Genomic DNA, 19,986 nt, shown 5'->3' on the forward strand with positions numbered 1-19,986 from the left:
TTTTTAATAATAATAATAATAATAATAATAATAATTATTATTATTATTATTACTATTATACCTGTAAAAAATGTGTGATGGTTTTTTTTTTTTTTTAGACTTATTTTTTATTGTTTTTTTAGAACAGAAAAAACACTTCACATTACAAAAAAAGAATTAGAGAGAAAAAATAAATAAAATAAAAAAATAAATTAGAATAATGAGGGTTGCCACACATTACATATAAACATGTGTGATGGTTTTTTAAAAATAAAATAAATTATTATTCTTCAGTAAAGATGCATTAAACTCATCAAAAGTGGCAGTAAAGATTAAAAAAAAAAGAAAAGAAAAAAAGAAATCTAATAAATAGTGTTCTTTTTAACTTTCTATTTACTAAAGAATCCTGAAGAAAATACTTGATGGTTTAAAAAATTAAATAAAAAATATTATTATTATTCAACAAAGATACATTAAACTCATCAAAAGTGGCAGTAAAGATTTTTACAATGTTGCAACAACAACAACAAAAAAAAAAATCTAATAAATGGCTTTCTTTTGAACTTGCTGTTTACCAAAGAATCCTGAAGACAATGCTTAATGGTTTCCAATCAATCAATCAATAATTTATAATTATTATTATTATTATTATATAAAAATAATAATAATGAATGTGACTTGAGCATCAAATCAGCATATTAAAATTTGTGAAGAATAATGTGACAAGACTGGCTGCTAAAAACGGCGGCTTCCATCACAGGAATAATTTACTTGTTAAAAATTTCAGTTACTTTTACATTTAAATAATACTGCACAATATGTTAATTGACTGTATTTTTAATAAAATAAATGTAGTTTTAATGGTAGTGTACAGTATATATTAAAGTTATTTTTTAACTTTAACTTTATATCGTGTTTATTCTAAGCACACGCTCGTCTGCTGCTTTAAATTCTCAAGGTCATGACAGGAGGATTGATTCTGATTGGCTGTTAATGTTTTTATCAAAAAATGTTCTGAAAGTGATTCCAACAATATCGTTTCTCTGTGCCTTTATCGTTATAGCTGCTATTCATTAATACTGACAGAACTATATTGTTATCTTTATCATCCTTGGTGTAAACAGGCCTTTACAGACCCAAAGGGCTGATATTTTAAAAAGTTTGTTCCGCATCAAAAGTGCTGATCAACAGATTCATAAACAGCTTCACTCGGGGCCCATCCATATTACAGACAGCCAATATTTCTGCCTAACCTCATGCACCTGTGCTTTGTCATACACAATCTCATCCTTAGCAGCTGTATATCTATTATGGCTGCACTTGACTTGTAAATTCCTAGCCGGTTTATTGTTTATTGCCACCTTCTGCTGCCATTTACCCTATTATACCTCATGTCTTGGAGTACTGTTATTGCCTGCAGTAAACTGAACTCTCACACACTTTGTGGCACTTCCCCACTGTATCATTGTATTAGTATTATTCTATTTGAGAAAAGAGAAACTAGCGCTAAGGACGATGTTGAGTTATTATCATATTAAAAGGTGAACTGAAAGAGCTACGGTACTTCCTGAAGTGCAGTATTTTGTTTATTTTACTAATGAAGTTAATTATGTGCAAGCTAAAAGGGTCTGTTAATTATGTGCCATTTGTAACATTTATCCTTTAAAAGCAAAGGACAAATCAGACTAATGACATGATGGACAAATGAACTTCCAATTAACATCTTCATTCATTCACATCTATTTTATTGTGTTTTTTTGCATTTTAAATCCAGTGAAAGAAATTTGTTTTTCTATTTGATTTGCATTGTATTATTTATTTATTCATTGTTTATAATCATGCACTGTCTTCAAGATTTAGATTTTAAATGATGATTGAGCCTTTAAATGAAGTTATACTTGCTGCTGAGACCCCAAAGCAAATGATGCCCATGTTTGATTACACTTCAGGATTATTTTTGAGAAGGTACTCAGCCTGAAAGACACAAAGAGTGACAATTTTACATTTTTTTCCAGAAAAACACTAAACAAGATGGTATATTAGGAGGTCCAACCTACTAGGAAGTCTATGGGGTCATCAGGACGTATTCTACAGCATTCGATGAGCCCTTGGGTAAGAGTGGGCATCACATCCCTCGTCAGGTAGTTCCTTAAAGGTTCTGACTGAGATTCCAACAGGTCATGTTCTTGTCTTCTCACATCCTCAAGACACTGATTCTTAAAACACACAAACACCGTAACATCTCATAGACAAGCAAAGATTAACATCTTTAAATAAATATACACTTCCAGTCAAGATTTTTCATGTTTTTTTTAAAGTCTCTTCTGCTCACCAAGCCTGCATTTATGTGATCCAAAGTATGACAAAAGCAGTCAAATTTGTAAATATTTTTACTATTTAAAATAGCCGTTTTCTATTTGAATATATTTTAAAATGTAATTTATTCCTGTGATTTCAAAGCTGAATTTTTAGCATCATTACTCCAGTCACATGATCCTTCAGAAATCATTCTAATATTCTGATTTGCTGCTCAAAAAACATTATGATGTTGAAAACAGATGAGTAGAATTGTTTCAGGTTTTTTTGATGATTAGAAAATTTAAGAGAACAGCATTTATCTAAAATAGAAATCTTTTGTAACGTTATAAATGTCTTTATCATCATGTTACAAAAGTTATTTTTTTATTTCAAATAAATGCTGATCTTTCTATTCATCAGAGAATTGTGAAAAAAATTTACTCGACTGTTTTAAATATTGATAATAATAATAATAAATGTTTATTGAACAGCAAATCAGCATATTAGAATGATTTCTGAAGGATCATGTGACACTGAAGACTGGAGTAATGATGCTAAATTTTTTGCTTTGGAATCACAGGAATAAATTACATTTTAAAATATATTCAAATAGAAAGCTATTATTTTAAATAGTAAAAATATTTCACAATATTACTGCTTTTGCCGTATTTGGGATCAAATAAATGCAGGCTTGGTGAGAATTTATTAGCTTCTTTAAAAAACATTAAAAATTTTACTGTTCAAAAACTTTTGACTGGTAGTGTATATAACGTTTATAACAACAAAAAAATGCACTTAATCCACTGTAGTTATCAGAAGACTTACCCACTGCCCCCAGCGCTGATCTCTCTGTTGGGCCTCTTCTTCTTCCCGCCGCTCTGCCTCTGCTCTCAGTGCCGCCTGCTCTTTTAGCTGCTGTTCAGCTTGCCGCCTCTCTTCTTCCTCTACCTCCTCTAAAACTGTCCCGTAGTTCTTCGGTTTGCCCACCTTTTTGCAAATCTTCTCTATGACCAGAAGGTATTCATTGTCATCGTTGCTTGTAATCTCTGAAATAAAAGGGAAATAAGGAAATTCGTCATGCAGGGGTCTGAAATGTATTTGGACTCTAATGATGTGTTTCGACATACCCTAACTGTATAGACCCAGAATGCACAGAGTTCACGCAGAGCTAGACAAGACGAGCATTTGCGGTTAAAAAGTATATAAATTGTACTTTTTTTTTTTTTTTTTAGAAAATAATCAATTATTTCGCTAGATAAGACCCTTCTTCCTTGGCTGGGATCGTTTAGAGCCATTTGAAGCTGCATTTAAACTGCACTTTGGAAGTTCAAACTCGCGGCCACCATTGAAGTCCGTTATATGGAGAAAAATCCTGAAATGTTTGCTTCAAAAAACATAATTTCTTTATGATTGAAGAAAGAAAGACATGAACATCTTGGATGACAAGGGGGTTAGTAAATCATCTGTAATTTTTTGTTGTGGAAGTTAACTTCTTCTTTCATTTGTGTTCTGAAGATAAACAAAGGTCTTACAGGTATAGAACGTCATGAATGACAGAATTTTCATTTTTAGGTGAACTATGCCTTTGATGCTTAGCATTTATTAGTTAGATCAACAGATGTAGTATTACTTCACTTCATTAAAATATGATTTAGTTTACTCCTTTGACGTTACCCAAGTGCTCAGGATGAATCTCCTGATCCTCAAAGTAGTTCAGCAGCGTCTCATCCTCTACGTTTCTCTCTCTGAAATTGGCCAAGCGGCGAAGGAACTGTTCAGGAGTGTAGGAAGTTCCTTCTACAACAGTCTCGGGTAGATTCAGAACACGATTTTTCAGGAAAACATCAGTGGCGTCAACAAAGAACACAAACTCTGAAGAAGAGACAGGTGACAGTTTCAGTAGCATCATAGCAATGTTTAACGCTACCTGTTTCAATATATCTTTTAAATGAATTGTGGGTGTGACAGTCTGTTTTCATTTGTCTACAAATATAACATCTCACTGAAAATGTTCACTTTATTTAAAACTGAGGTGAACAAAAATGCACAGCTCTCTAATGCAAAAATAGAGGTAAATGCCAAATTTATTTTTAATTAGCGACTATGCTTTAAATTAACCAAATAGAATTATAAACTGTAATAATATTTCACAATATTACTGTTTTTACTATATTTTTATTCAAATACATTCAGCCTCGGTAAGCATGAGAGATTTCTTTTAACACTGTTAAACTTTTGAAAGTTTGTGTAGCTAAATGAATTTTATAAGATTCAAATCAGTCATGCAAGACTGAAATCTTTAGGCTAATAATTATAAAGGAGAAAACAGGCATTTCTAATCTGCATTATACTTTACATTAATTAATTGCAGACCTGGGATGATCTTTTTCTCATGTTTCGATTGCAAGTCCTCAGGCTCTTCATCACCTGTTGAAAATTTTAATAATCATGCAGCAAATCAAAAATCATGTATTATTAATCAAATCATGATTTAAAAAGGCACATTTCTCACCAGTAAATAACTCCTTTGCCTGCTCGTATGTCTTTGGAAAACCGTCCAAAACAAATCCCTGGTTCATACAGGGTTTAGTCCTGAGTTTGTCCCTCATTATACGAATCACATATTGGTCATCTAGCTTTCCTAAGCAACAACAACAACAAAAATCCTTATATATATAATTTCAATATATAACACCTAAAAAATTACAAATATACAACCTCCATTCTGATGCATGTTTTCCTTTAGAGTGTCCAGAAACTCCTGAGCTTCACTCTGATCGTTTTCCACGTCCTCTATACGAACACACGACTCCTGATTGATTCAATTAAGCATTAGTATAAAATATTTTAAATGTACAGATATTTATCTATACAGTGCCTTGCGTAAGTATTCATACCCCCATTTTTTTTTTCACATTTTGTTATGTTGCTGCCTTATGTTGAACTGCTTTAAATTACTTTTTCCCCACATCAATCTACACTCCATACACCATAATGGCAAAGCAAAAAACTGTTTTTTAACATCTCTGCAAATTTATTAAAAATAAAAACTTATACTCTTATCTGGGACAGTTGAAATTGATCTTAGCAGCATTCATATTGCTTGTAGATGTTACTACACTTTGAGTGAAGTTAACCTGTGGCAAATTCAATTTGGTGGGTATGATTTGGAAAAGCACATGTCTTAATAAAAGGTCTAACAGCTGAAAATGCATATCAGAGCAAAAACCAAGCCCTGAGGTAAAAAACAAAAACAAAAAAAAAAAACCTGTCTGTAGACCTCAGGATTGCATTAAGCCACATATCTGGGGAAGAGTTCAGAAAAAATTCTGCTGCACTGAAGGTTTACAGAAGCATGTAGTCTTTGTTACGCTTAATGGAATAAGTTTGAAACAACCACGACTCTTCCTAGAGCTGGCCTCTTGGCCAAACTGAGCAACTGGAGAAGGACCTTGGCTAGAGTTGTGACCAAGAACCTGATGTTCATTCGAGTTGAGCCCCATGATCATATATGCAGATGGGAGAAACTCACTGCAACACTCCACCGATGATGTACAAGTTTTGTTGCATCATACCCAAAAAGACTTGAGGCTGTAATGGTAAGCTAAGTACTGAGTTAGGGTATGAATACTTATGCAATTTACTTATTTAAAGGTTTTTATTTTTTAATAAATTATGAAGTTGTGACAGTTCTGTTTTTGCTTTGTCATTATGGTGCTTGGAGTGTACAGTCGTGGCCAAAAGTTTAGAGAATTACTTAAATATTGGAAATTGGAAAAGTTGCTGCTTAAGTTTTTATAATAGCAATTTGCATATACTCCAGAATGTTATGAAGAGTGATCAGATGAATTGCATAGTCCTCCTTTGCCATGAAAATTAACTTAAACCTGAAAAAAACTTTCCACTGCATTATTAAGAAGGCTTCAGGGTGTCCAGGAAAGTCCAGCAAGCGCCAGGATCGTCTCCTAAAGAGGATTCAGCTGCGGGATCGGAGTGCCACCAGTGCAGAGCTTGCTCAGGAATGGCAGCAGGCAGGTGTGAGCGCATCTGCACACACAGTGAGGCGAAGACTTTTGGAAGATGGCCTGGCGTCAAGAAGGGCAGCAAAGAAGCCACTTCTCTCCAAAAAAAAAAAAAAAACATCAGGGACAGATTGATCTTCTGCAAAAAGTATGGTGAATGGACTGCTGAGGACTGGGGCAAAGTCATATTCTCCGATGAAGCCTCTTTCCGATTGTTTGGGGCATCTGGAAAAAGGCTTGTCTGGAGAAGAAAAGGTGAGCGCTACCATCTGTCCTGTGTCATGCCAACAGTAAAGCATCCTGAGACCATTCATGTGTGGGGTTGCTTCTCATCCAAGGGAGTGGGCTCACTCACAATTTTGGCCAAAAACACAGCCATGAATAAAGAATGGTACCAAAACACCCTCCAACAGCAACTTCTTCCAACAATCCAACAACAGTTTGGTGAAGAACAATGCATTTTCCAGCACGATGGAGCACCGTGCCATAAGGCAAAAGTGATAAGTGGCTCGGGGACCAAAACGTTGATATTTTGGGTCCATGGCCTGGAAACTCCCCAGATCTTAAAACTTGTGGTCAATCCTCAAGAGGCGGGTGGACAAACAAAAACCCACTAATTCTGACAAACTCCAAGAAGTGATTATGAAAGAATGGGTTGCTATCAGTCAGGATTTGGCCCAGAAGTTGATTGAGAGCATGCCCAGTCAAATTGCAGAGGTCCTGAAAAAGAAGGGCCAACACTGCAAATACTGACTCTTTGCATAAATGTCATGTAATTGTCGATAAAAGCCTTTGAAACGTATGAAGTGCTTGTAATTATATTTCAGTACATCACAGAAACAACTGAAACAAAGATCTAAAAGCAGTTTAGCAGCAAACTTTGTGAAAACTAATATTTGTGTCATTCTCAAAACTTTTGGCCACGACTGTACATGGATGAAGGGGTATGAATACTTTCACAATGCACTGTATATAAACAGAACGGATGTCAATAAAGGGATCAATTTACTTCAGTATTTTTTAATTTTGCTTTTTTAAAAAGATAGTTCACTCAAAACCCGCATGAATTTCATTGTCCTGTTGAACACTGTTGAAGGATACTGTACCTTGAAAAATGTTTGTGACCCCTACTGAAAAAAAAACAGCTAAAACCAGCCTAGGTTGGTTGGCTGGTCGTACCTGGTTTAAGCTGGAAATTGCTGGTTTTAGCTGGTCTCCCAGTCTGGTCAGGCTGGTTTTAGCTGGTTGTTTCAAAGCATGACTAGCTAAGACCAGCTGGCCAGGCTGGGAAAGTGGACAAAATCCCTCTAAAACCAGCCTGATGATCAGCTATGACCAGCTAAAACCAGCCCATCAGCCTATCTTGGTTTTAGGTGTTTTTTTTCACCCGTACCAAACAGTTGATGGTAGCCATTGACTTCTACTGCATTTTTCCCTACTGAAGTCAAGTTTGGTTACTAACATCCTTCAAAGTACTTTCTTCAGATATATACTCAACAGATGAAAGAAACTCAGAAAGGTTTGGAACTTGAGGGTGAGTAAATGATGACAAAATTTTAATTTCTGGTTGAACTATCTTTTTAAATAATATCTGAATTATATAAACAATATAAAATTCTGATTGTTGCACAACACTAACCAGGTTTTCTAATGTTTCATTGATTGTCTCCTTAAGCTTAACATGGTGAAGTTTGTAATGCTTGCATATCCTCTCCGCTATAGTGCTCTTCCCAACAGCAGGTGGTCCCAGGATGCAAATACGAAGGGGCTGGAACACACATAAACATGTGTTTGTGTTGTAAAACACTAGATGAAGTCAAAGAGCCCAACATTGTACACTACCAATGATTTTCAACAGAGGAAGTAGCAAAAACAAACATATAAATCATGCTAGAGTATTTCAACGTACCAACAATCCCCTAGTCTGCTTGTATTCTTCAGCAATCTGCTCAATGTTTTCAACCATGCCAGTTTCTGACACCCACTGAATGTTAAAATTCTCTTTCAGATACGTTGCTTCAATACGAAGGTTGACAAGCAAAGAATCAATATCGGTTTGCTGCAGAAAGTGGGGAAAAAGTTAATACAAAACCAAAGCTGTACAGTACTGTAATCTTCACTATACTGTAGTATGTCAGAACAATACTGACATTGATTCATACCGTCAGGTCCCGTATGAGATAAATCTCCTCTTTTGAAACATTCAGAGTTTTTCCTGGTCCAAGCACGAGTGTTACTGCCTTCAGAAAGATTTCTTTGTGTGAGAACCACACATTTTCATAAACACAAAGAAATGAACGTGTAAAATCTTACCTTTATGATCTCCTCCATTGTGTTTTTGGATTCATCAACCGCAAGCAAGTATTGTGACTTTGGCTTGTGGTCAATGACATTTTGGATGATCCTTAAAGAATACAAATCAAAGAGTGATAAATGTTTAGTAATTTGCATAAATGATAAAAGTCATAAAAATGCTGTGCAATATTACTTACCCTGCCAAATCATTGATGTGAATAGCGGGGATAATATTGGAGCCATCTCCAAAGATGGGCACCTCAGAGACTTCGCCCAACCATGACATCTACGTAAAGCAACAAAGCATGACACTATTTAGCTTCAATGATTTAATTAGTACAAACTTTGACACTTTTTAGAGTGCATATGATTTACCTTAAAAAACAAATGAAAGATGTGTTCTCCCATTCCATACTGTAGCCCTGACGCAACAACATATGTAGAGAACTGGGAGCTTTTCTGAAAATCATTCATGAATATATATGAACGTCACACTTTTAAAGTACTGCCCATTTGAAGTGCTGCAAACGTTATTAGTAACTATGAACCGTGTGTACAGCTGTTTAATATTGCATACATTTTCAACCAAATGCAAAGATTTTATCCTAGAAGAGTTCTTGCTTACAGTTCTGCCTAATTTGACCACGAGTTTCTCCAAACCGATATGATCATGGAAGTTGGGGTGAGCTTTTCTTCTTTTGTAGTGCTCTTCTGTAAAAGGAATCTCTGGATCATCCTATAATAATAGTTAAAATATTCATTAATACAACCTTGTTTGCAGTCAAACCAAAAATTATTCAAACACTGAATATCATTTTGTTACTAGTGGGTGCAGGACACTATAGTTCATTTATGTAAGTGAGGATAGCAAAATAAAGTAAACTGTGACATATTACATCTAAAAATTGTTCATACAGTGGACTACCAATAAAACGGATAAAATTTGGAACCCAAAATTATTCAGACACTTTGACCTGACCATGTTTTGCTTAAGTGTTTTTTCTTTAATTGCTAATGTGACCTTTTTACACCACAGACTGAACAAAATTAAGCATTGCTTGGTAATTGGTTGACCTAAATTGGTCTTATCTAATTTGTGTACTTAAATTTAACAGCCGACAGCTATTCAACCTAATTCATTACATACTTTTCTATCAAAGTTATAGGACATTATCAAGATTGTTCTGACACAGTTTAACTTGACAGTTCTTGTCATGTTTTATTACCATATTCTAAACTATAGCAAATAAACTGTGATAATGTGAAAAACACTGAAGGTGCCTGAATAAATTTGGGTTTGACTGTACATGCTGATCAAGAGCGTACTCAATTGATAACTTTAATTATTCCTACTTTATCAGCTGGTTTAGTCACAGCCCACGTCATGATGGTTGACACCAGGATGAACATCTTGGGCCCAGAAAACTGATCCATTTGTTCATGAAGAGCTGTGATTAGAAGATAATTTAAGCATCTGCACAAGAAAAGGGCTTATAGCAAGAAAAATGTGATACCTGAGACAGCCCACTGTGCTTCATCTATCTGATCAGCATGCTGAGTAATATCATAAATGATCACATCACAATTCATCAGATGACAGAGAAGGTCTTCGCGCTTCAGGTTCTGGTGGGGAGGAAAAGAAATGTGATGAAAAACTACAACTGGCAACAACTTCAGAAACGCGTATCTTCTGCATAACGCTGTAGTTGTGATTTATTTACGCTGTAGTCCTCAGCAATAAAACTGCATTTCTCCTCTGTTTGGCTGGAAACGGTTCCCACAATCTGGAAGGTTGCACCTTTGACTTTTGGTTGCTCATCATGCAGCCTGTCATCATCTTCTTCCACATCAGCCTCTCCAGGGTCCACAAGAGATGCACCAACCGCACATGAGTCTAAAAACTAAACGCAGGAAGAGGTAAACAAAATATAAAATAGTAAGGCACGGACATAATAGCCCTGCAAGTAACGTTAGTTAAATTTAACTTCAAGCAGCGTCTTGATATACTTTTACCGTTGACTATATGAAATAAAATGCTGCAGGCGCAATTCTATAATATTACAATAAGTAATAAAACATTTTACCCTTGCAATATTTTTCGATGTGTATTTATCAACATTGTTAATAAAAACACGTTTGGAGTTTCGCGGTCTCTCCTCAGTCTTGTCCGCCATAGCTGTGGTGGTGGTGTTGTTGTTCTGTTGCTAGGAAACCGATGAGTTCGCTTGGTCCACAAATTATAACTAAATATATACATTGTTTTCGTGCGCCTATAAAACTAAACACGATTTGACTGAATGTGGAAGCCTTTACATCATAAGCGCCTCTGTAAATAATACAAATAATCTACATCCTTTTTTAGACAACGGCAAGGTCAACGGCAAAACAATGTAACTTAAGTTACAAATGAAGTCAAAACTTTACAAACGCCTTGCAGATTCTGCAAAATTGTAATTATTTGACTAAAAATGCATGTTGTTTTTTTTATTTAGTACTGATCTGAATAAGATATTTCACATATAAGATGTTTACATATAGTCCACAAGACAAAATAGTAGTTGAGTTTATAAAAATGACCCTGTTCAAAAGTTTACATACACTCGATCCTTAATACTGTGTTACCCGAATGATGGTTCAAATAACACAAAAAGTCAGAAAAATAATAATAATTATTATAATTTGTGGGACGGACGGGAACAGAAGGCAGTTTAAGTGTTCAGGACAAACAAGGAACTCATGAACAATGACTATGATTTTGAGATGCATCTTTTAATACTGAGGACAACTGAGGGAGTCATATGCAACTTTTACAGAAGGGTCAAACGGTTGAAAACTTGTTTGTACACATCCTCTTTCCGTTCAAAAGTTTAAACCTCTGTCTTAATGTATAATTTTTCCTTTTGGAGAATCAGTGAGTGTTTGAACCTTCTGTAATAGTTACATATGTCCCTCAGTTGTCCTCAATGCGAAAAGATGGATCTCAAAGTCATACAGTCATTGTTGGAAAGGGTTCAAATACACAAAAATGCTGAAAAACCAAAGAATTTGTGGGACCTGAAGGACTTTTCTGAAGAACAGTGGGCAGTTTAACTGTTCAGGACAAACAAGGGACTCATAAACTATCACTAACCAAAAAAAAAAAAAAAAAAAATGCTGTGGATCATTCAGGTAACAACACAGTATTAAGAATCAAGGGTATGAAATATGCTAATTTTTATAAATTCATCTATTATTTTCTCTTGTGTACTATATGTAAATATCCTTTGTGTGAAATATCTTATTCAGGTAAGTACTAAATTTATCATACTATCAAGAGCTAACATAAATCATAAAACAACAGTTAGAGCCTACATATTTCTCTGTAGTCCACAGACATGGCATTACATACGTTTTTGATGGTAGATGGTTGTGTATGAATGACCATACTGGTCAGTTGTGGTCATTATCTGGTCCAAGCTGAGCTGGTAGACTCAGATCAAGCTGGTTAGAGCAGACTATTCAACAAAATTCTTTTAAATTTTTCACAGGAGAAAATTGCTGTAGGATTGATGTTTTGTAATAGACCCATCTAAATTACACAAAACAATAGTAAACTTACTATCCCACTATCCCGTCTTAAATTACAATACATTTACATTTAGGAGGGTTGTGGTATGATAATCATATTAAAGCTAGACATATAAAGTTTATATCAATGCTCCATCATGAATATACCAAAATTGTCACAATTTTATACAGCTTACATTAATTTAAATGACACACAATGCAAGATTTTTTTTTTCTTTTTTTTTACAGCTTGACAGTCATTTATATGAACAAAATGTACATTCAAATTAAATTATTAACATAAATATTTTATAGAAAACTCACAGTCAATTTTCAGAAATCTTAAATCACACAAGTGGTTTAAATTAGCAATATTAATGCACATTTGGTGTAGATCCAAACTTAAAAATAACCAACTCATTGAATCTCTTCATAATCACATTAGTCACACACCTGAAACTGTCTGCTTCCAATCTGCTTGTTTACAGTCACAACAAAGGCAAAGCAAAAAAAATATCAGGCTAAGGCCTCTATAGCGAAATTATCAAACTGTGCGAGTTCAAAAGAACTAGTGCCTATGGCCGCCCATCCATTTCGTGGCTCCCAGAGCACTGCATTCTTCCACAGGGGATATCCATTAAGATCTGCTGACGCATAGTTCCCCTGAAAACAGAGAAGAAGTGACAGATCAGCTTAAGTACAAATCTGACAGTGAGGCAAAATGAGATTCAAGACAACGGATTGAACTAGAATAGAGGGAAAACTCAGCAAAAACATATATTTAAGTACACTTCTATATATAATTCAACAAACCTTGACTGTGAGGGTCAGTGTGTACCAGACACGTGCTCTAGTTCCAGACAGGCCCTCAGCAAGAACTGTCATTCCACCTGTTAAATCCAAATATAACCTGGCTTAGTCAAACTTATAGCAGTAAGGGAAAAAAATAAGCTAACAAACAAAAAACAAGGCTTTTATTGTTCAGATGCTTACTGAGGTCATTTGTGATTTTGTAGGTGCCATCTGCATACACCCAGAAAAAGATTCCCCTTGTGCTTCGGACGACACCTCCACCTTTGTTCACTCTGACAGCAATGAAGACTCCACCAGTGTGTACAGCCTCCATGTACACGTCACATGACACCATCAGATCATGCCTGATAATCGTAAGTAGACAGAGCGGTTAATAGCAAAGAAACGAATTACGTAAAATAATATTTATTTCTTGTACACTTTCATTCAAAAGTTTTTGGGTCAGTTTTTAAAAGTAGCCTCTTATGCTCACCAAGGCCCCATTTACTTTGTAAAAAAAATGCTGAAATTTTGGTAAAATTTTGTAATATTATTACAATTTAAAATAACTGTTTTCTATTTTAATATATTTTAAAATGTAATTTATTCTTGTGATTTAAAAGCCAAATTTTCAGCATAATTACTTCAGTCTTCAGTGTCACATGATTCTTCAGAAATCATTCTAATACGCTGATTTGGTGCTTTAGAAACATTTCTTATTGTTATCAGTGTTGAAAACAGTACTACTTAATACTTTTGTGGAAACCATGATACATTTTTCATGATTTTTAATGAATAGAATGTTCAAAAGAGCAGCATTTATTACTATAACTAAACAAAAGGGGGAAAAAAAAGCTGTGGATCATTTAGGTAACAACACAGTATTAAGAATCAATGGTATGAAAACTTTTAAAACGGGTCATTTTTATAAATTCAGCTATTATTTTCTCTTGTGGATTATTTGTACATGTCTTATATCTGAAATATCTTATTCAGGTCAGTACTAAAGTTATCATACTATCAAGAGCTAAGATATGTCATGTAAAACAACGGGTAGAGCCTGGATATTTCTCATTAAAATCAAAACTTTTTTTTTTACATTATAAACATCTTCACTGTGTGTTTTGATAAATCAAATGTATCCATTTGTGATAAATAACCAACCCTAAACTTTTGAACGATAATGTACATAATATTCAGAAAATCCTAACAAATGTTATGCAAACCATATTCAACACTACTGTACTCACCATTTATAATCACCAATAACACTTATTGTCTGATCAGCATCTGCAACCCAGGTCACCGGACGCTGAGTGACCATCTGTCGCAAAGTGGAAACATGAGGGCCAGGATCCGTCAGGTTAGTGAAGTATTCAAAGACCCCCGTCTGATCTGCAAAGTTTGGAGCTTCTGAGAAATATGGAGTTCCAGCTTAAAGACAGGAAGCCAAAGTTGTGTGTGTAAAAAGTGTTAGAATAACTATTAAATAAGAAAATAATGAAAATGAAGCTACTTACAGACATCAAAATCATCTTTGTATGATTTAGGAAAGGGAGCAGAGGGTGGAGGATCCGGGTAACTCCCTCTCTGACCATTTGTTACAGTAGTAAATGTGTATACCTCATCAACATCAAGCTCTATGCTGAAGGACCCTTCAATTACCTACAGCATTCACAGTTCACACAGAGATATTAAATAAAATTTCAGATATCATTTAAATAATATTAGAAAAATCTATTTATTAAAACTATTGATATTTTTAGGAACCCAGATAATATATACTCTCTATATTAAGGAGGGTTTCCTAGATTTACAGTCAAGCCCAAAATTATTCATACCCCTGGCAAATTCTGACCTAAAGTTACTTTTATTCAACCAGCAAGTTTTTTTTTTTTTTGTTTTTTTGTTTGTTAGAAATGACACAGACGTCTCCCAGAAGATAAAAAGATGATGTACAAGAGGCATCATTGTGGAAAAAATTATTACTCATCTTTTATTTACATTTGAACAAAAAGTGGCATGTCCCCTTCTTAATAATCAATAGAAAAGCCTTTATTGGCTATTACAGCAATCAAACGCTTCCTATAATTGCTGACCAGCATTTTGCATGTCTCCACTGATATTTTTGCCCATTCATCTTCAGTGATGAGCTCCAACTCTTTCAGGTTGGAGGATCTCCTTGCCATCACCCTGATCTTTAGCTCCCTCCACAGATTCTCAATTGTATTTAAGTCAGGACTCTGGCTGGGCCACTACAAAACGTTAATGTTTTTGTCTGCTAACCATTTCTTCACCACTTTTGCTGTGTGTTTTGGGTCGTTGTCGTGCTGAAATGTCCACTGGTGCCCAAGGCCAAGTTTCTCTGCAGACTGCCTGATGTTGTTGTTGAGAATTTGGATGTATTTCTCCTTTTTCATGGTGCCGTTTACTGTGATTAGGTTCCCTGGTCCACCGGCTGAAAAACACCCCCAAAACATTAGGTTCCCAGCACCATGTTTGACAGTGGAAAAGTGGTGTCCTCCTTAGTCTGCACCCATTGAACCCAGCAATGTGCAGTGTCTGTTGGACTGTCTGCCTTGAGATGTTGCCACCAGGATGGCCTTGGTGGTGATCCTTGGATTATTTTTTTTACCTCTCTCACTATCCTCCTGGCCAGCACAGGTGTCACTTTTGGCTTCCGACTACATCCTCTGAGATTTTTCACAGTGCGGAACGTCTTGTATTTTTTAATAATACTTAAGAACAACAGAGAGCTTCTGTTTTTCACCTGTTGATTTGATTAAAACAGCTGCTCCCAATGAATCAGGGTCATTAGGATGCTTTAGAACAGCTTGGACTATTTGGAATGGTATAGAACTTTGGATTTTCCCATAGACTGTGACAGTTTGCAAAGGGTATGAATAATTTTGGACATGTCACTTTTTGTTCAAATGTAAATAAAAGCTGAGAAATATTTTTTTCCACAATGACGCCTCTTGTACATCGTCTTATTATCTTTTGGAAGAAGCCTGTGTCATTTCCGGTCAAAAAAAAATTGCTGGTTGAATAAAAGTAACTTAAAGTCAAAATTTGCCAGGGGTATGAATCATTTCAGACTTGACTGTATGTATATACTTACTTTAATAGGCTTGAGATTTTGGAAGAGAACTGTCTTGTTTTTCTTGAAATCAAACTTTGAATGCCACACCTGCAGCTCACTGATTGAAGCCTTAAAAAAAAAAGTCCATATACTTAATTTAAACCATAATAAACATTTAAACCACACACAAAAAAAACAAACACTTACAAAAGACCCTTTCAGATGGAATGTTACATTCTGGGCAGTGACATTATAGTGAGGCAGAGGAGGTCTTATACACACAGAGTGGTCATGGGTCTAAAAAAGAAAGTAAAACAGAGTTTATGCATGTACATACAAACATAAAACCATTAGGACAATATATGTACATTACAGTTTAAAAGTTTGGGGTCAGTAAGATTTTTAGTGAAGCTTTTACTCAGTAAAAGTTACAAAAGATTTCTTCTTCAAATAAATGCTGAATTCTTAAAAACATCTTTAAACATTTTTACTTTTGAATAGTTGTCCTTGTGCATGTTGTGTTAATCATTTAGAGGAGCAATTTCAAAAGTCTCACCATAGTTTCAGTGATTATTGTTAGACTTCTTTTCCCATCAGTCAGTGCAACATAGCTTCCACCATGTGTGAAGTGTCCCACTGTCTGCAGGTACGTCCAGCCAGGTTCCGTAAACTGGGTAGTGTGGGCTTTAAAGAATTTTATGAATCACATACTTTGCTAGTTGTATCACACATTATCTATATCATTTTACATGATGATATAATAGTCAGACATATACAGTATAGACTAGAGTATATACAAATATATTACCTGTTATCCAAATAGGTGACTCAACAACATAATTTCCACTCCATGGCTCATTTGCAGTCATTAGTCCATCTCCTCCAAAGGGAAGTTCCTGATAATAACTAGCAACAAGGTTCCAAGATATGGTCCTAGAAGCAAGCACAAATAGTTTCTCATTATTGAATGTCCATGTTTTGCCTTACAAACTGGGAAATGTTATATGATTCACAACATATCAGAGTTGTCATACGCTGTCATTTTTCCATTGACGTAGTTCTGGTTGAGAATTCGGGCCCAGCATCCTCCTCCAACATTGTCATTAAAGGTACTGTAGTCTTCAGAGGACCACAGTTTCTTGCCAGTCTTCAGAGCATTAGGCAGAGTGTTGGTGCCAGGATAATGAACCCTGTCAGTCAAACGACTCATCAGGATCCCCACACTTTAAGTGTATTTCATATTTAAAAACAGGATGTGTATATTTTAATAAGGAAAGAAATCATCATACCCTATGATTTCAACAGCATCCTGTAGCTCTTTGTCACTAATTACAACCGACGTGATTGGCTCCCAAAGGTTATCACTAGCAATGATTTTAACTCTCTCCAGACCACGTTTATCCAGTGTATATCGCAAAAGCTAGCAAACATCAATAAAAAAATATACAAGGTCATTTTTTTATACAAGCTCATTCACTAAAACTTAAGTTTTGTGTGCTATATATGCACCATTAAACTGATGTAAAAGGCAAATGTAAAAGCCAAAACAACACTGTAACAATAAAACACACCATTTTTACTTTAGGGTTGGTAAGATTTTGAAATGTTCTTTGAAGAATTATGCTCACCTAGGCTGCATTTATTTGACCAAATACAGAGTAAAAACAGTAATACTGTTATTTCCATTTAAATGTTTTCTAGTTTAATATATTTGAAAACTTAACTTATTTATGTACAAAGATAATCTTTTTACTACTTCTTACTACAGTTTTCAGTGTCACATGATCCAGAAATGATTCTAATATGCTGATTTGGTGCTCAAGAAACATTTCTTACTATTATTTTTGGTAAAAGCTGTTTTGCTGATTAATATTTTTGTGAAAAGTGATTTTTTTTCAACATATATTGTGCCCTTGTTGAATAGAAGTATTAATTATTATAAGTATTAAAATAGTGTATACAATATATACAATAGTGTATTATTAATGTAACAAATGTTAAGAAGCTCAACAGAATTCAGGAAGGATGCAAATAATGTAGCTGAAATATTAAAATACATAAACTACCAATCAAAAGTTTTCAAACAGTAAGATTTTGAATCTTTTTTTTTTTTTTTTTTACAAAAGTCTCTTCACCGAGTCTGCATTTACTTAAAATTAAAATAAAGTAAAATTTGATTTTTTTTTACTAGGCTATTTAAAATAATGTTTTCTATTTGAATATATTTTAAAATGTAATTTATTCCTGTGATTTCAAACCTGAATTTTTAGCATCATTACTCCAGTCACATAATCCTTCAGAAATCATTCTAATATTCAGATTTTCTGCTAAAAAAAACATTTATTATTATTATTATTATTATTATTATTATGTTGAAAACAGCGGAGTAATTTTTTTTCAGGTTTCTTTGATGAATAGAAAGTTCAGAAGAACAGCATTTATCTGAAATAGAAATCTTTTGTGATGTTATAAATGTCTTTATCACCACTTTTAATTCATTTAAAGCATCCTTGCTAAATAAAAGTATTAATTTCTATAATTTCTTACCTCAGAAAAAAGTAATAATTAAAAAAAAAAAAATGATACTGACTCCAAGCTTTTGAATGGTATAGTGTATAATGTTCCAAAGCTTTTTATTTCAGATAAATGCTTATCTTTGGATCTTTCTATTCATGAAAATCAAAAAATGTACTCAATTGTTTTAGATTCTGATAAAAATGTTTTTTGAACAGAAAATCAGCATGTAAGAATAATTTCTGAAGGATCACATGACACTGAAGACTGGAGTAATGATGCTAAACATTTAGCTTTGATCAAAGGAATAAATTACATTTTTAAAAATTCAAATAGAAAATAGTAATTTTAAATAGTAAAAACTTCAGTTTTACAGCTTTTGATAAATTTTGGATCAAATAAATACAGGCTTGTAAGCAGAATAGACTTCTTTAAAAAAACATTACAAATCTTACTGTTCAAAAACTTTTGACAGGTAGTGTGTGTGTGTGTGTGTGTGTGTGTGTGTGTATGACAGCAATTACCTTTATGTATTTACTGTTAAAATTCCTTTCATTCCATATCTGTAGAGAAAAAAACAGATTTGTTCAGTTTAATGAGGAATATGGCCACAGAAAAAGCAAGTTTATTGTAAAATAGATGAGATGCATTCACCCCGACATAATCAATATCCAAGTCATGGTATTGCTTGGCCCCAAGAATCCATGACACCACATAAGAGACAGTAATATCAGGGAAACTATATGGCCAGTTTTCACCATTTCCAACCCACCCTGGAAAAGCCCACGGTAGACCTGTTAAAAACAAATTATTAAAGGTGAAAAACACTACTTACAATTTGGGATTGAATGCATGTGTACAAGAGCATTGTATGTACTTTTGCATGTTTGATGTTCATTTTTTACCTATGAGAGTGATATTTGGATTCCTCTTCTTGGCTTCCCTCATGAGCCACCATTCATATCCTCTAAAATAATTCTCATCATCCTCATAGTGCATATGTGAGGGCTCAGTTCCATCTGTAAATGATTACATTAAATAGGACAGGTTACTTAGATAATACAAACACATTCTCACTGCGCATAAGTTTTAAAAGTGAAAGTTCTCTATGCACCTGTAGTCTGAGCATCGCCTCCAATTTCAACCTTCAGGATTTGTAATGAGGCTCCAAACTTAGGCTGTTAAATACATATTGACATGTTTACAGCCAGTTTATAATGTAAATAAATATATTATTTCATAACATAAAATGTAGTCTGATTGCATTCCTTTCTAAGCAATCACACCTTGAATAGATAGTCTAGTATCTGACTCCGATATGGTTCAGCATAATTGACGAGCAAACGCGAGGTCGCCTGTAAAAAGAAAAAACGTTTATAACACATTGTTATGCAGAAGTTAGCGTTTACTGTAAACGGTTTCACTCACTAAGCACTTCAGAAACTGCAAAAAAGGAAG

General features: G+C 34.4%; 2 protein-coding genes across 2 annotated transcripts; both read right to left on the reverse strand.

Moving 5' to 3' along the window:
- Positions 1-1,816: 1,816 nt before the first annotated feature.
- Positions 1,817-10,768, reverse strand: LOC141295985 (adenylate kinase 7-like). The gene is made up of 18 exons (XM_073827268.1): positions 10,679-10,768; positions 10,316-10,495; positions 10,109-10,217; positions 9,948-10,042; positions 9,220-9,330; positions 8,970-9,053; positions 8,792-8,880; positions 8,613-8,703; positions 8,462-8,539; positions 8,209-8,358; positions 7,939-8,067; positions 4,996-5,089; positions 4,790-4,918; positions 4,651-4,704; positions 3,952-4,149; positions 3,103-3,323; positions 2,037-2,195; positions 1,817-1,953 (listed from the first exon to the last, which is right to left on the reverse strand). The coding sequence occupies exons 1-18, from the start codon at positions 10,766-10,768 to the stop codon at positions 1,918-1,920; spliced, it is 2,097 nt and encodes a 698-aa protein (XP_073683369.1). The 3' UTR covers positions 1,817-1,917.
- Positions 10,769-12,656: 1,888 nt separating this feature from the next.
- Positions 12,657-19,878, reverse strand: LOC141295335 (galactocerebrosidase-like). Its single transcript, XM_073826552.1, has 16 exons — positions 19,815-19,878; positions 19,643-19,706; positions 19,434-19,547; positions 19,183-19,322; positions 19,053-19,091; positions 17,304-17,434; positions 17,049-17,204; positions 16,823-16,947; positions 16,571-16,698; positions 16,222-16,311; positions 16,054-16,143; positions 14,453-14,597; positions 14,183-14,366; positions 13,134-13,297; positions 12,954-13,030; positions 12,657-12,803 (listed from the first exon to the last, which is right to left on the reverse strand). The coding sequence occupies exons 3-16, from the start codon at positions 19,525-19,527 to the stop codon at positions 12,657-12,659; spliced, it is 1,710 nt and encodes a 569-aa protein (XP_073682653.1). The 5' UTR covers positions 19,528-19,547; positions 19,643-19,706; positions 19,815-19,878.
- Between the last annotated feature and the right edge of the window lie 108 nt (positions 19,879-19,986).

This window comes from Garra rufa, chromosome 21, assembly GCF_049309525.1.
Source record: "Garra rufa chromosome 21, GarRuf1.0, whole genome shotgun sequence".
Taxonomy (NCBI): Eukaryota; Metazoa; Chordata; class Actinopteri; order Cypriniformes; family Cyprinidae; genus Garra; species Garra rufa.

What these genes read in the sequence shown, in the direction of transcription:
- LOC141295985 (XM_073827268.1), bottom strand. Translation starts at nt 10,768, where the DNA reads ATGGCGGACAAGACTGAGGAGAGACCGCGAAACTCCAAACGTGTTTTT. An exon ending in TTATTGCTGAGGACTACAGC is followed by an intron (nt 10,218 to 10,315) that starts GTAAATAAATCA and finishes CCTCCCCACCAG; the next exon opens with AACCTGAAGCGCGAAGACCT. An exon ending in TGACTAAACCAGCTGATAAA is followed by an intron (nt 9,331 to 9,947) that starts GTAGGAATAATT and finishes CTATTATTATAG; the next exon opens with GATGATCCAGAGATTCCTTT.
- LOC141295335 (XM_073826552.1), bottom strand. Translation starts at nt 19,527, where the DNA reads ATGCACTATGAGGATGATGAGAATTATTTTAGAGGATATGAATGGTGG. An exon ending in CAATAATCACTGAAACTATG is followed by an intron (nt 16,312 to 16,570) that starts GTGAGACTTTTG and finishes TTTCTTTTTTAG; the next exon opens with ACCCATGACCACTCTGTGTG. An exon ending in CAAAATCACAAATGACCTCA is followed by an intron (nt 13,031 to 13,133) that starts GTAAGCATCTGA and finishes TGGATTTAACAG; the next exon opens with GTGGAATGACAGTTCTTGCT.